This window comes from Sminthopsis crassicaudata, chromosome 4, assembly GCF_048593235.1.
Source record: "Sminthopsis crassicaudata isolate SCR6 chromosome 4, ASM4859323v1, whole genome shotgun sequence".
Classification (NCBI taxonomy): Eukaryota; Metazoa; Chordata; class Mammalia; order Dasyuromorphia; family Dasyuridae; genus Sminthopsis; species Sminthopsis crassicaudata.
The window spans coordinates 451,568,465-451,585,370 of record NC_133620.1 but is presented as its reverse complement, the minus strand read 5'-3'; the positions used below and the strand labels follow the sequence as shown (position 1 = coordinate 451,585,370).

Sequence of the window (16,906 nt, the reverse complement as noted above, 5' to 3'; positions counted from 1 at the left end):
AGGTCTCCCCCACCGTTGTGCTGCCTGGGATCACTGCCTCCTTTCAGGGAGGAGGAAGCAGGTCTGCGTTTCCAGCACTAATTCCAAAGTGGGGGGCATTTCTCTGCAGTGAGCTCTCTAAGAATGAGTACCCAGAAGTCTGAGTAGAACAGGAGGCAGGCGCCATGAATAATGGAGCTGGGGGCGGGGCTCATGAATGATGCATCTTAAGGGGTGGGCCTGCTTATGTAACTGGGACAGAGGGGTCTGGCAGCTGGGGAGGCACTGGCAGGATGGGAGTAGCGGGCAGCCGGCAGACCCTTCCCCACAAGGTAAGTGACCTATGCTGTACCAGCCCCCAGTTAAGAATAGCTTTGGCTTTATGCCCAAGGTGGGGAAAGTGGGGGGGGGGGGCGCGGGAGGGGGGAGTACAGTAAGGATGACCAGGATGAGAGCCATAAAAAGCCAAAGGGAGGGGGCAGGGGCTGAGCAGTCCCCACCTAGAAGGAAAAGGAAGTGTCCTGTGGAGAAAGGGTTTGTGCAAGACCCAGAGAGGGAGAGCCTGGCTTTGTGCCCAGTGCGAGGCAATGCCAAGCTGTGTCTGATGAGTGGAGGATGCAGGCTGGTACCCAGGAGAGCTGACTGCACTGCGCTGTGAGTGACCCTTCCCCCCTCCCCACGGGCTGGCCCCCGCTGAGAGAGGCAGCCCTTCCCGGGGCCAGGCAGCTCAGTGCGGCTCCCCTTGGCTCTCAGCAGGGTGACAGCATTCCTAGCCAGGGGCCCTGGGTTCGGGGCTGGAAGAGGTTCTTGTCAGGTGTGGAGACGACTCTGACGGGCCTGGAACAGCTGTGGGGGCAGCGGAAGCACCAGTTCCCCCATCTGGGGCCCCGGGAGCTTGCCCCGCCGCCCTCAGAGAAGTCCCCGCCTGAATGGCCGGTGCCGAAGCTCGTCTCTCTCTTCTTGCCCGAGTTCCCCGTCCGGCCCCTGCAGGGGCAGCAGCAGCTGAAGGTGGGTCAGCCGAGTCCCCGGCAAAGGCTGCACGTGACGTCCCGGGGAAAGCCCGGTGGGGGATGGGAAAGTCCTGTTAGAACTCACTTTGCCTCCCTCTTGTTTCTCTCTAGGTTCTGGGTTTTGTGGCCAAGGGCTCCTTTGGGACTGTCCTCAAGGTACTGGACTGCGGCCTGGGAGCCCTGCTGGCTGTGAAGGTAAAGCTCTTCATTGCTGCCTCCTCCTGCCCCCGGGTGAGGGGAGAGTGGGGGGGACAGCTTCAGGGGCCTTCATGCCTCTGCTCTCCGCTACAGGTAGTCCCCAAGGTTGAAGTCCTTCAGCGAGACAGCTTGAGGCAGTGCAAGGAGGAGGTCAGCATTCAGGTAGGCCCTGGGCCCCAGGAAGGCTCAGACCTGAGGCATGGAGGGAGAGCCCCGGCCCCGCAGGATCCCCTGAGGATCACAGAAGCCTTCCCGGCCCTGCCTGTTCTCATACAGGCTCACGGACTTGGTAGTCCTGGCTAAAGACACCGCTCAGCATTGCAGTCTGGGGCACTGACCAGGCTTCCCCTCGTTTTTGCCAAGGAGAGTCCTGCTGGGGCACCCATCAGCCTGCCTTGTGCCAGGTTGGGGTGAGGGCCGGTTGGCAGCCCCCAGGGATTGTATCCGTACATCTCCTACATGAGCCAGACAGACTCCCTCTGCTCAGCCACGTGGTGCCGGCTCATCCCTGCTTCCCTTAACGAATGCCTCCTTTGATCTGACCACCTGTTCTCTTTATCCCCAGCGCCAGATCCACCACCCATTTGTAAGTGGCTTGGGAGGCAGCTGGCAGGGACAGCGCCATCTCTTCACTAGTGAGCCCGCCCTCCCTGTCTCCCTGCTTTCTGCCCTCCTGCCCATGGTCCCCAGACTGACACTATCATCCATGGGAGGGCAGTCCCCTGCTTCCCTCTCCCTGGGGACCTAAAACCTTCCCCTGCCACCCTGAAAAAACAGCTGGTACCCTTCGGGGCAGGAAGTTCATGGTACCTTGGGCCCAGGCAAGGCAAGAGTCTGACCCCCAGGCTCCTTTGCAGTATACAACTACTACAGCACAGGAGACCTGCACTCCCTCTGGGCCACGATCGGCTGCTTTTCTGAGGCTTCCATTCGTCTCTTTGCTGCTGAACTGGCCCTGGGCATAGGTAAGGGATGCACAGTGGGAAGAGTGGTGGGAAGGAGAAGCCATTCTGCCCGAGGGCCTGGCGGGGGACAGAGGGATGGGTCCTGGCATTGGGAGAAGTTAATGAAAGCACATCTGCTTTTCAAGCTTGTTCTCTTCCCCAGGCTATCTACATGACCTGGGCATTGTGCATCGGGATCTAAAGGTAAAGCCCATGTTCCATCCTGCTACCGGGGCAGCCCATGTGGGCAGGGGAAGCTAGGACTCTACCCAAGCTCTCGGGACCACCACTACAGCCTTAGGATTAGTGGACAAAGCCAATTCTGCTCTGGCTCCCCCCACCCCCCAAGATGTTCTTAGGACAAACTAAAAGCCCTATTAAAAAAAAAAAAAAAAAAGCGAATGGGACGTGGGACATGGCTTTGGCTAAGCCTTGTAGGCGCCGGGGTCAGGAAGACATCAAGAAGGGAAAAGGGTGTATTTGTATGTTTGTTTCTAACCTTTCAGATGGAGAACATTTTACTGGATGAAAGAGGTAAATCTCTTCAAATCCTGTATAACAAAGCGTGGGCATGTATGTGTGTGGTGTGGGGGCAGGGGACGGAGGGCATATTGTCAAGGTGGGGGACGGAGGGAATGCTTGCCTGAGAACAAAAGGCGGGGACTCGGAATGGGTGGACGTTAATGATCCCTTTTTCCCTCATAGGCCACTTGAAGCTCACAGACTTTGGCCTGTCAAAACATCTCCCCCAGGGAGAGCGAGCCTACACTATCTGCGGGACGCTGCAGTACATGGGTGAGCCAGATTCCTGGGCGGCAGGGGTGGCTCTAGGCGTGCCGGGCGGCAGCAGCGACCGCAGCCACCTCTCTGCTCTTCATGCCCGGCCCTCGACCTCCTGTCCTCTACAGTACTGAAGAAGGCTGGCCTTTTTCTTGGCCATTCCCCGTGACTAGGGTGGGCTCAATCCTCACCTCCGCCTGACCGGACTCATCTCTTCCTGCAGCTGAAATACCGCTTCTGCGTGGAGCCACCTCGTTTAACTCTTCTGTCTTTATTTGTCCCTCTCCTGTTTATGTTTATTTGGTATATACTTGCAGGTGCATTCATTGTCTTCCTCGTTAGAGTGGAAACTCCTAGGTTGTAGAGATGAATCAGTCTTTGTAGACCTCCAGCTCCCAGCAGAGTAGCTGGCACTGCTGGCACATATGAGGAATGCTGGTTGGTTGGTTGGTTGATTGGGATCTCTACTCCCTGCAGCCCCAGAGGTCCTGAGGGGTGGGCCCTACAACCACGTCGTTGACTGGTGGTCCCTGGGCATCTTGCTTTTTGCCCTGGCAGCTGGAAAGGTGAGAAGAGAATTGGAGGGGGGGGTGTTGTAAGGCAGAGAGAGGGGAAATTATGCCATCCATCGTTGGGCCTGGATCTCACTCTGTGAGTAGAGGACAGGAATGGCAATGGGAGAAAACATGGCTCTGTAATAGATGGCCTGTCCCAGGCCCATTCTTTCTTGTCGTAGTTCCCCCTGCAGGCTGAGAAGGATCACGTGGCCATGTTGGCAAGTGTGACTCGCTGTAGCTATGAGGTCCCAGCCTCCCTTAGCCAGGGGCTTTCTCTCCTGCTCCAGGAGGTAAGAGCAGCCCCGTCCTCCCTCTTCCCTCATCACCAGCTTCCGAATGCCATCCTCCACAGGCACTTGTGGCACTTCCGCACATCTCCGCCCTGCTTGGCCCGCCATTCCCTTCGATCTTGATTCCTTTCAGCTCCTGATTGGCTCAGCCTGCCTCCCCACAGCTTTCTTCCCTCCTGAGACCATCGTGAAATTCCCTGCCCCAGGGCCCCTTCTCTGAGAGCTCCCCACTGGTCTCCAGTGAATTTCATTTTGCCTGAGTTTGGCCTTTTCCGCTGCCCCAGATGCCTCCATCCCCTAGGCCCCTATGAATCCTCTTGGTTCTGGGCCCATCCTTCCAGCCTGCAGTAGGAATCCCCTCTGTTCCATTCCTGGTCACTGCACGCCTTCTCGCCGCCATCTTCCCCACATCCCGGGCTTTGGCCTGTGCTCATTCACATGGACCCTGTTCTTTGTCTCCCTCCAGCTCCTGTGCCACGACCCCTTCCATCGTCTACGCTACTTGTATCACTTCCAGGCTCATCCCTTCTTTCGGGGCATGGCCTTTGACCCTGAGCTCCTGCAGAAGCAGCCAGTGTCCTTTGTCCTGGAGGCAAGAGCTGTGCTTCCTGCCCCAGCTGAGGCTGTACCGTTCCAGGATTTTGACTGTGATTTGATAGCTCTCTCAACCTATCCCTGCCCTGCCTGAATTCTCTTTCCCACAAGATGGATTGTAGTTGTCTCAGGATCTTCACTGCCAGCTCAGGAAGACCTCCCTAATGCATCAAGTTGTCTCTGGCCCACATACTTGTCCCTTGTTCTTTGTAGGAGGATCCCCTCCCTTTTTGTAGCTTGAAACACTTTATAACTGAAACTGATCCTGGGGGCTCAGGCCCCTTAAAAGGGAGGGATATTGTCTCCCCCCTCCCCCCAAGGAGAGACCAAAGTCCCATTTCTGGGCATCCTGCCACCAGCCTCTCATTCCACTTTCTTCCCTCCCTGCACCTCCTCATTCAGTAGGACAGAGAGCAGGTCCCCCCCGTGTTCACTTCTCCACATCCCCCAGCCTCAGGCTCTTAGCCAGGGTCTCCAGTCCACTTCTCCTTTCCTTATTGCTAAGACACATTTCCTTTCGCCAGCAATACTGAACTCTGTCCTGACACACATCGATCCTCACGGTGCTTGACAAGCTTAGTTAGCCTGTCCTTTTCAGAAGCAATAATTGTTTTTTATGAGAAGACAAATCATCCTTGCCCTGACAAGTTACATTTTAAATTGTGATCTAAGGATTCAAGGCCTGATTATGCAATTTATTAAATAAAAAATAATAATAAAATTGAGACTTTTACAGCCTATTATGAGGAAAAGGCAGGGCAATTGAGACCCAGGTAGATTTGGGTCCCTCCAGGGCTATATGTGGGAAAAGCAGAGGGTTAACCATCCAGTTCTGTAGGAAAAGTAATCTCCTCCCAGGTCTTGAGAACTAGCACGTTGAGTGTATCCATGATCCATTCCTGCAAAATTTACTTTCTAACAGAGCTGGGGAAAGTGTGCTCCTCCTCAACAGCTGAAGAGGCCATGAATGACTCAAAAAAGCGAGGAAGTTTCAGTCAGCCATGACTTTAACCTTTTTGTAACTATGTTTTTAGCTTTATAAGCTTAAGAGAATTGAAGGCTCCAGGACTTATATCTAAAATAAGATACTCCCTTATGGTGGGAGGTTTCTGTAAGAAAACAGGGGGACCAAGAAGAAAGAACTCGTTAGCCATTTGAAGGGAAATCTGGCTGAGAATTGGCTAATGCCTCTAAGATTCATGGAAGCTGCTTTCAGCTGTGGCTTTGTACTGGAGGACAGACCCCTCTTGGAATGGCTTGGCCTGAAGTTCAGCCGTTACTGTTGGGAAACTTGTACTCATTGTGTCATCAGAACTGTTTCTGGAGGGGAGTGGGCAAAGACAGGAGTAGGGATGCTATCTCACCAGCCCCAGAACCTCAATTCAATTCAGCTACAACTATTACGTTTTTACTATGTGTAGAACACAAAGATACAGAGTATAGTTAAGACATGGTTCCTGCCCTCAGTCTGGTTGTATGATAGTCTTGTTAAAAAAAAAAAAAGGGATCTGGTTCCTACCCAAGGACTTTTAGTACCTAAATGCATAATAGACATAGAAGCAGGGCTTTTGAGGCCTGAGGAGGGAAAGGTCTAGGAAGGTTTTGTGGAGGACATGACTTTTGACTTGGAAGGGAAGAAGGAGGAGGCAAAAAAGAGATGTTACAGGTTATGGTGAATAGTTTAGTTTGGCTCTGGCATAGAGTACAAGGGGCCAGTAACATGAGCGAATGCTTGCGGGAAAGGAGGGAAATATGGGCTTGTAAAGTCTGTTAAGGATAAGGAGTTTGAATTTACTTGGTAAGCATTAAGGACCTGCTGAAGAGGAAAGCTGAGGGATGACATGGCCAGATCAGCAGTGGGATGAAGGATGGATTAGAGGGATCAGGAACGGGGGCAGTAAGACTTTTTAGGAAGCTGTTAAAGTGATATAGGTAGAGTGGGTGGGGAGGGGGGGATAGCACATCAGAAAAACCCAAGTTTTTCTGACCTAAGGCATTAGCTGTTTGAACAAATCACCTCATTTTTTTTTTTTTAACCTCAGTTTCCTTCTGTGTAAAATAAAAGGAAATGGCAAAACACTTCAGTAACTCTCCCAGGACTCCAAATGGGGTCATGAAGAATCAGACAAGACTTTTAACAATTTATCAAGAAAGATAACAAAAAAATTAAAAGGAGAAATCAATAAAATTGAAAGTAAAAAAACCATTGAATTAATAAATAAAACCAAGAGTTGGTTTTATGAAAAAGCCAATAAAATAGATAAACCTTTGGTAAATTTGATCAAAAAAAAGAAAGAGGAAAATCAAATTGATAGTCTTACAAATGAAAAGGGGGATCTTTCCACCAATGAAGAGGAAATTAGAGAAATAATAAGGAGTTACTTTGCCCAACTTTATGCCAATAAATTTGATAACTTAAGTGAAATGGATGACTTCCTCCAAAAATATAGGCTCCCTAGATTAACAGAGGAGGAGATAAATTGCTTAAATAGTCCCATTTCAGAAAAAGAAATAGAACAAGCTATTAATCAACTCCCCAGGAAAAAATCCCCAGGGCCAGATGGATTCACATGTGAATTCTACCAAACATTTAAAGAACAATTAGCCCCAATGTTATATAAATTATTTGAAAAAATAGGGGATGAAGGAGTCCTACCAAATTCCTTTTATGACACAGACATGGTCCTGATACCTAAACCTGGTAGATCGAAAACTGAGAAAGAAAATTATAGACCAATCTCCTTAATGAATATTGATGCTAAAATCTTAAATAAGATATTAGCAAAAAGACTTCAGAAAATCATCTCCAAGATAATACACTATGATCAAGTAGGATTTATTCCAGGAATGCAGGGCTGGTTTAATATTAGGAAAACTATTAATATAATTGACCATATTAATAATCAAATTAATAAGAACCATATGATCATCTCAATAGATGCAGAAAAAGCATTTGACAAAATCCAACATCCATTCCTACTAAAAACTCTTGAGAGTATAGGAATAAATGGATTATTCCTTAGAATAATCAGAAGTATATATTTAAGACCGTCAGTAAGCATAATATGCAATAGAAATAAACTGCAACCTTTCCCAGTAAGATCAGGAGTGAAACAAGGTTGCCCACTATCACCATTACTATTCAATATAGTACTAGAAACGCTAGCCTCGGCAATAAGAGCCGAGAAAGAGATTCAAGGAATTAGAGTAGGAAATGAGGAAATTAAACTATCACTTTTTGCAGATGACATGATGGTATACTTAGAGAACCCCAAAGACTTTGCTAAAAAGCTACTAGAAATAATTCAAAATTTCAGCAAAGTGGCAGGATACAAAATAAATCCACATAAATCCTCGGCATTTTTATATATCACTAACAAAATGCAACAGCAAGAGATACAAAGAGAAATTCCATTCCAAACAAATGTTGAGAGTATAAAATATTTGGGAATCCATCTACCAAAGAAAAGTCAGGAATTATATGAGAAAAATTACAAAACACTTGCCACAAAAATAAAATCAGATTTAAATAATTGGAAAGACATTCAGTGCTCTTGGATAGGCCGAGCGAATATAATAAAGATGACAATACTCCCCAAACTAATCTATTTATTTAGTGCTATACCAATCAGACTCCCAAGAAACTATTTTAATGAACTAGAAAAAAATAACAACAAAATTCATATGGAAGAATAAAAGGTCAAGAATTGCAAGGGAACTAATGAAAAAAAACTCAGAGGAAGGTGGTCTAAGTGTACCTGATCTAAAGCTATATTATATAGCAGCAGTCACCAAAACCATTTGGTATTGGCTAAGAAATAGGCCGGTAGATCAGTGGAACAGATTAGATACAAAGGACAAAAAAGGGTACATCTATAGCAATCTAATCTTTGACAAACCCAAAGATTCCAACATTAGGGATAAAAATTCATTATTCGGAAAAAACTGTTGGGAAAACTGGAAATTAGTATGGCAGAAATTAGATATGGATCCACACTTAACACCATATACCAAGATAAGATCAAAATAGGTCCATGATTTAGGCATAAAGAGGGAGATAATAAATAGATTAGAGGAACAGAGGATAATCTACCTCTCAGACTTGTGGAGGAGGAAGGAATTTATGACCAGAGGAGAACTAGAGATCATTATTGATCACAAAATAGAAGATTTTGATTACATCAAACTAAAAAGTTTCTGTACAAATAATACTAATGCAAACAAGATTAGAAGGGAAGTAACAAATTGGGAAAATATTTTTAAAAACAAAGGTTCTGATAAAGGTCTCATTTCCAAAATATATAGAGAATTGACCATAATTTATAAGAAACCGAACCATTCTCCAATTGATAAATGGTCAAGGGATATGAACAGACAATTCTCAGAGGAAGAAATTGAAACTATATCCACTCACATGAAAGAGTGTTCCAAATCACTACTGATCAGAGAAATGCAAATTAAGACCACTCTGAGATACCACTACACACCTGTCAGATTGGCTAAGATGACAGGAACAAATTATGACAAATGTTGGAGGGGATGTGGGGAAATTGGGACACTAATACATTGCTGGTGGAGTTGTGAAAGAATCCAGCCATTCTGGAGAGCAATCTGGAATTATGCCCAAAAAGTTATCAAACTGTGCATACCCTTTGACCCAGCAGCGCTACTACTGGGATTATATCCCAAAGAAATACTAAAGAGCGGAAAGAGACATATATGTGCCAAAATGTTTGTGGCAGCCCTTTTTGTTGTAGCTAGAAACTGGAAGATGAATGGATGTCCATCAGTTGGAGAATGGTTGGGTAAATTGTGGTATATGAAAGTTATGGAATATTATTGCTCGGTAAGAAATGACCAGCAGGAGGAATACAGAGAGGGTTGGAGAGACTTAAATCAACTGATGCTGAGTGAAATGAGCAGAACCAGAAGATCACTGTATACTTCAACAACGATACTGTATGAGAATTCTGATGTATTCTGATGGAAGTGGAAATCTTCAACATAAAGAAGATCCAACTCACTTCCAGTTGATCAATGATGGACAGAGGTAGATACACCCAGAGAAGAAACACTGGGAGGGGAATGTAAATTGTTAGCACTACAATCTGTCTGCCCAGGTTGCATGTACCTTCGGATTCTAATGTTTATTGTGCAACAAGAAAATGATATTCACACACATGTATTGTACTTAGACTATATTGTAACACATGTAAAATGTATGGTATTGCCTGTCGTCGGGGGGAGGGAATAGAGGGAGGGGGGGTAATTTGGAAAAATGAATACAAGGGATAATATTATAAAATATATATATATATAATAAAAAAAAAATAAAAAAAAAAAAAAGAAAGATAACAAAAGTGCAAACATGCTAAGGCTCTATATTTAGGGTGAAGCTAGAAGAGAAAAGAGGATAGATGCAAGCAGCAGCAAGCTAGGCCATGTTTATCAGTTTACTGAGGGAAAAAGGAGCTAATTTATATTTACATTTTCTCCATTTTATTAAGTCTATTAGAGATAGAAAATAAAATGATAAATCAGTCTGTTATTTAGAACATTTGCCGATTCCTGAAAATGTAGCTCCTGCTGAAATCGTTAATTTTTTGGTTTTGAATTTTTTTTTAATTTTGAGAACCAAATTCTCTCCATCCCATCCATTAAAAAAGCAAGCAATATGATATCGGTTATATGTGTGAAGTTATGCAAAACATTTCCATTTTAGCCATTTGAAAAAAAAAAAGGCAAGAATAATAAAATGAAAAAATATGTTTCAGTTCTGTCTGTGAAGGTAGACAGCATTTTTCATCATGAGTCTTTTGTAATTGCATTCACAATCGCATTGAACAGGGTAGCTAAGTCTTTCACTGTTGATCGTCCTTACAACATTCCTGTTATTATGTATGATGGTCTTGTTCTGCTCACTTTACTTTGTCTCAGTTTGTATGTTTTCCCACTTTTTCCTTGTCATTTTTAAGCAGCGCAATAGTGTTCATTCACAATCATACTACAATTTGTTCAGCCATTTCCTAATGGATGGAAGGGGATGCTGAGTTTGAGTATCTTGAGATGTGGTTATGAACTTTACAGAAAGCCCTGAGCTAGGAGTCATACTAGCGGTGTGGGAGGGAATCCGATTACAGAGGGAGAAAACCTAGCTGGATCTGAGAAGAAACACCCATTGTTAGGAATCAGTCAGACAAGGAGGAACCTGAGAAGGTGGGATCAGACTTCTGAATACCCTTTCCCTGCATGACATAATGGGCTCTCTATAGGAATGAATTGTGCAGCCATATGGAAATTGGAGTCTTTGTTTTAGGCTTAACTCCAAAGTAATTGATTCTGATGGATAGGAAGAAGGGGAAAAGTGAAGTTGTTCCTTGGAATTTTCATCAGAAGTAGTTGGATTAATCTGCAAAGGAAATTGGAGCTTGGTCTGAAAACCAAATAAATGAATGGAAGATTTGGGACCAGAACTTTGGGATCAATTAATCTTAGGATTACTGAAGTCTTTTAAGACCAAATAATGGAGTCTTTTCAGTTTCCCATTAGAGAATATGAAATTTCCATAGTAAATTCACCAGATTGAAGAGGATCAAATTTGAGGAGCTGAGCCGGTTTTCATTTAGTTTCAAATGCTCTGGATTAATTTTATTTCCCATTATTGTAGTAGTCTGCCAGAAGTCAGCTTAGTATTGTTGTAAACTCTGATGTGCTGATAATGTATTTATGATTTATTCAAAATACATTGTATTTTTGAAAATTTTGCATTTGCAAATTAAGACAACTCTGAGATACCACTACACACCTGTCAGATTGGCTAAGACGACGGGAACAAATAATGATGAATGTTGTAGGGGATGTGGGAAAACTGGGACACTAATACATTGTTGGTGGAGTTGCGAAAGAATCCAGCCATTCTGGAGAGCAATCTGGAATTATGCCCAAAAAGCTATCAAACTGTGCATACCCTTTGACCCAGCAGTGCTACTACTGGGCTTATATCCCAAAGAAATACTAAAGAGTGGAAAGGATCCTGTATGTGCCAAAATGTTTGTGGCAGCTCTTTTTGTTGTAGCTAGAAACTGGAAGATGAATGGATGTCCATCAGTTGGAGAATGGTTGGGTAAATTGTGGTATATGAAGGTTATGGAATATTATTGCTCTGTAAGAAATGACCAGCAGGACGAATACAGAGAGGCCTGGAGAGACTTAAATCAACTGATGCTGAGTGAAATGAGCAGAACCAGAAGATCACTGTACACTTCAAGAACAATACTGTATGAGGATGTATTCTGATGGAAGTGGAAATCTTCAACATAAAGAAGATCCAACTCACTTCCAGTTGATCAGTGATGGACAGAGGTAGCTACACCCAGAGAAGAAACACTAGGAAGTGAATGTAAATTGTTAGCACTAATATCTGTCTGCCCAGGTTACATGTACCTTCGGAATCTAAAGTTTATTGTGCAACAAGAAAATGATATTCACACACATGTATTGTATCTAGGTTATATTGTAACACATGTAAAATGTATGGGATTGCCTGTCATTGGGGGGAGGGAGTAGAGGGAGGAGGGAGTAGAGGGAGGAGGGGATAATTTGGAAAAATGAATACAAGGGATAATATTATAAAAATATATATATATAATAAAAATTATTAATTAAAAAAAGAAAATTTTGCATTTGATATAGACACAGTAGAATAACAAAAGGAATTGAGAGGCAATAAGTTTTATCTTGGGCTATTTACTCAAATGTTCTGTTCAGAAATGATAGATTTTTGTTTTACTTGGTGCCTTCCCCAAAACAGCAATAAAAAGTGTTTTCTCAAAAGAGAAAAAAAAAAAAAAAGAAAGAGAGGTTAAAGAAATAGGACAGTGTGATGTCCCAGAAACCTAAGGAGGCAAGGATCTAGAAAAAGAGTTCTTAACCTTTTCTGTGTCATGAACTCTCATGGTAATCTGAGGAATCCTATGAACCCCTTCTCAGAATAATGTTTTTAAAATATATAAAATGAGAAACTTACAAATAAAAAGGAAACCAATTGTATTGAAATATAGTCAAAGTATTTAAGTTTTTGTGATATAGTAATATATGTGTCTAACATTAAATGATAAGACAGTATATTTTAAATATAGGTAAACCTAAATTTTATTTTTTTAAAGACATCAGTGTGTAGGCTGTTGGTGCTTAGAATGAATAAGAACATTAAACTGGGCTAGTCTCTGACAAGGCAACATCTTGTCATAATGAATATATGAAATTTCAATTTTTTGTTTTGATGGTTACAAATGCTGAAATCCTGGTTTACAAAGATATGTTGGTGCAAATTTTCATAAGTGTATTTATTAAAACCAGAGCAATTTTGAAGTAGCAATAACTGTAAATATTTTGAGATATCTGCTCCAACTGTAATATGGTATTGATGTGATGCTTTCGTAGACCAAATGATGTGATCTAAGAGCAATTTCTGGGGCACCAAATGAGGAGATTATTGTAGGCACCAAATGTTGAGGTTTGGTTTTGTGAAGAATTAATTCACCATGGCCATTCTCTTTGGCAAATTGTAGGTTTATTTAGGAGAAGAGATTGCAGACAAAATGAAAACAACAGACGCCGAAAGTGGTAAATATGAGATAGAGTTGGGAGAGCACATAGCAATAATTAACAAAAGAAAAGACAACTTCCCTACTGGAACTCACAATTTACCAGGAGAAAAGGAACACCCCAGGAGGTGCTCTTAGCTGGCAGGCTAAATAGGAAAAGAGATTTAGGACCTAGAGAGTTAGTTAGCTATCAGTAGAAAGACACTATAAGGCATGGTGAGGCGGGGAAGGGGAGGGTTGAGAAAGACACCATGAGATGTAATGGGAGATGAGGAGGAAGGAGACAAAGACTCCACTGAGCCATAGACAGATTTATCTTATCAGTGGACAGGATAGACTGGAGTCAGGAAGCTGCTTCTTTCTGAGATCAAATCATGCCTCAGACAACCTGTTTGCCTCAGTTTCCTCACATGTAAAATGAGCTGGAGAAGGAAATGGCAAAGCACTCCAATAGCTTTGCTAAAAACAAAACAAAAAAAACTAATTGGGTCATGAAGTGTCAGACACTACTGAAACAATTGAACAAGAATCTGGGTTTTAGAGAGGTTATCAACATGGGTCCTGAAATAATCAATAGCAAGCAATGGAGGGAAAGACAGATCCAGATAATAAAATCACAGATGAAATTGAGAGACTGCGGTGAAAGTCAGCAAATGACATCAAAAAAGAAAAGGAGATGGCAATATTAATTGCAGGATCACAGCCACAAGGCTGTCTTTTGCCTCTTTTTGTATTCCCAGTGCCTGGCTCATAATTGGTGCTTTATAAATGGTTATTAATGGAATTTTCCCTCTTTTGATATGATATTCTTATGTAGCATGATAAATGTGGAAATACAGTCAGAAGAACTGCACGTTCTTCAATATTTTAACCTGTATTGGATTACTTGCTGTCTAGGGGAGGTGGAGAGGAGAGAGGAAGGAAGTTTGGAACCCAAGATTTTGCAAGACAGACGATTGAAAAGTATTTTTGTATGTATTTTGAAAAATAGTAGCGATATGGTTTGGGAATAGGTAAGGTAAGCAAAATATCCCTTTATAATTTGAGAACCAGAAGAGTGACTACATAATAGAATCTAGAGGGCTGTATTTTTTTTGGGGGGTGAATATTTCATTTAAATTGAAGAGGTTGAAGAAGTTTAGGCTGTAAAATTTAAGGCTCTTAAATGCTAGGACTATGTAATTTTTGTTTATATTTCCAATACCTAATGGTGTCTTGCACACAGTAAAATGCTTGTTGATTTATTATTGTTATAGCTTTTTATGGACAGAATGGGTAATTTTTATGGGTAATTTTTCAACATTGACCCTTGCAATCATTTCTGTTCCAACTTTTCCCCTTCTTCCTTCCACCTACCCCCTCTCCTAGATGGCAGGCAATTTCATACGTGTTAAGCATGTTAAAGTATATGTTAAATACAATATATGTATACATATTTATACAGTTATCTTATTGCACAAGAAAAATCAGATTTAGAAAAAAGGTAAAAATAACCTGGGAAGAAAAACAAAAATGCAATGCTTGTTGATTTTTTTTGGAGAAATTAGATGCTATAAGTAATTGTGTTAAGAATAGGGTGAAATTCAGGCTAATCGTACAGTATTTCAAAGTCCAATTCTTTTTGTACAGCAAAATAACTGTTTGGAAATGTATGCATATAGTATTTAACTTATACTTTAGCATATTGAACATGTATTGGCCAACCTGCCATCTGGGGCAAAGGGTGGGGGGAAGGAGGGGAAAAATTGGAACAAAAAGCTTTGCAATTGTCAGTGTTGTAAAATTACCCATGCTTATATCTGGTAAATATAATAAAAATTTAAAAAAAGAATAGGGTGAAATTATCTAGAGTGCAAACCAGTAGTCTAAATGATGGATGGAGTAGGGTAGGAATGAGCCTAGGAATTAACTGGGATAATCTGTATAGAGATAATGTGTGGGAGGAGAGGTAGCTGAGCCTGCAGATTACTTTTTTTTTTTTTCCTGAGGCTGGGATTAAGTGACTTGCCCAGGGTCACACAGCTAGGAAGTCTTAAGTGTCTGAGACCAGATTTGAACTCAGGTCCTCCTGAATTCAAGGGTGATGCTCTATCCACTTTGCCACCTAGCTGCCCCATGCAGATTACTTTTTAACAAACAACTTTTTTTTTTTAATAATTGCTTTTTATTTGTGAAATATAGGCCAAGATAGTTTTCAACCTTCACCCTTGCAAAACCTTATGTTCCAAATTTTTCTCCCTGTCTTCCTCCCACTAACCCTCCCTTAGATAGCAAGTAATCCAATATATTAACAAACAACTTTTTAATAGACTTTTTAAATAAACAAGATGTTTAAATAAACAGCTAGTGCCTGCCTTTTAGAATCTTACTTTCTAATGGGTGAGATGTAAATAATTCTATCTGTACAGAATAGATACAAGTAATTAAAAGCTAAACTCTGAGGGGAAGCACTAGCTGTGAGAACTGGGGGGTAAGGCCCCTGCAGGTGGTGAAATTTGAACTGTTTTTTTGTTTTGTTTTGTTTGTTTTTGGCTGAGGCTACTGGGGTTAAGTGACTTACCCAGGGTCACACAGCTAGGAAATGTGTCTGAAATCAAATTTGAACTCAGGTCCTCCTGACTTCAGGGCTGGTGCTCTGTCCACTTTGAACTGGGTTTTAAAGGAAATGGAGGAGGTGTAAAAGTATTGTTTGGCTTAAAAGTATTGTTTGGCTTCAGGAAGGGGCTGTTAAGATTATATAAATATAAAATTGTGAATTCAAGATCATAAATTTGGGTGGTCAGAATTAGAGAATCAATATGATGAGGTCAGGAGAGCAATTACTGATTCAAAAGGCTAGGCTCAAGGTGATAAATTCACAATGGCTTTCTCTTTGTCAAAATGAGAAAAGATCATGGGCATGATCTAAAAATGATTTTTGCATTAATTCCTTAGAAAGGGAGAGATTTTATATATATATATATATATATATATATATATATATATATGAAAAAGAGAAGTACCTGGGAAGATAAAGGATGTGTACTGTTATCAAAATAGTCGGGAAGTTCCCTCAATATTGTTAAAGGTTGCTAACTGGGGAAAAGGGAGCTGATGGTTTTGCCTATCATTATTGAGACAATAGAAGTTGATTAAGGTCTTAAATCATTGAGAAGCCCAATATAGGAATTGTGGCCTCTATTATCCTACTTCAGTTAGAGTAATAAGTTAGCAGAAAATACAGCAACAAATTGGTTAATGTCTTCAGGAAATTAATGCCAAACCAGTATAAGTAACAAATTATGGCTATCATTCTATTGATTTGGCTGGTATTTGCTTATAGTGAAATTTGTCACTTTCTGCCTAGCATGGAAACTTGTTAGGTTTCATCATCTCCTAGAATTACGTTGATCCTTCTCCCCACCTTCAATGAGCCTACTTAACCCATCCCTACTTTTATTATCTTTCTCTTCTAACATTGGCTTTATTGCATGCATACCCACCCTTGATGCCATAATATGTCCCTTTAATGTCTCCCTTGAATCCTTTGTCATGATGTCTCCCAAATTGCCATTCTCAACTTTGGAATCATCTGATTTATCTTTGACTCTTCTCATCTAGTTTAGCTAATTCTATCTTCACAATCAACAAGCCACTTGCTCTTTTAAATTAAATTTGTTTTTTCTAAGAAACAAAAAAATCAATTTTTGTAATTGTAGTGTTAATTTAAGCAGGCTAAATTCCAAAAAAGGGAGATAGCTAGGAGCAAATAGATTAATTTGTAGGGAAAACTCTTAGAGGTGGATTTAGGGATGTACTTTTATGAGAAAAGATCATGGGTATGATCTAAAAATGATTTTTGCATTAATGCCTTGGAAAAGGAGAGATTATATAGACTGTGAGAAAAGGAGAAGTACCTGGGAAGATAAAGGATGGGTACTCTTATCAAAATAGAACAAAGAACAGAGC

General features: G+C 42.0%; 1 protein-coding gene across 1 annotated transcript; it reads left to right on the top strand.

Annotated features, from left to right (window-relative positions):
- Positions 1-18: 18 nt before the first annotated feature.
- Positions 19-5,073, top strand: RSKR (ribosomal protein S6 kinase related). The gene is made up of 12 exons (XM_074263707.1): positions 19-311; positions 733-987; positions 1,101-1,184; positions 1,281-1,349; positions 1,753-1,822; positions 2,045-2,152; positions 2,295-2,335; positions 2,638-2,665; positions 2,837-2,926; positions 3,389-3,477; positions 3,648-3,758; positions 4,225-5,073. Exons 1-12 carry the CDS (start codon positions 273-275, stop codon positions 4,444-4,446), a joined length of 1,206 nt encoding a protein of 401 aa, XP_074119808.1. The 5' UTR covers positions 19-272; the 3' UTR covers positions 4,447-5,073.
- Positions 5,074-16,906: the final 11,833 nt, after the last annotated feature.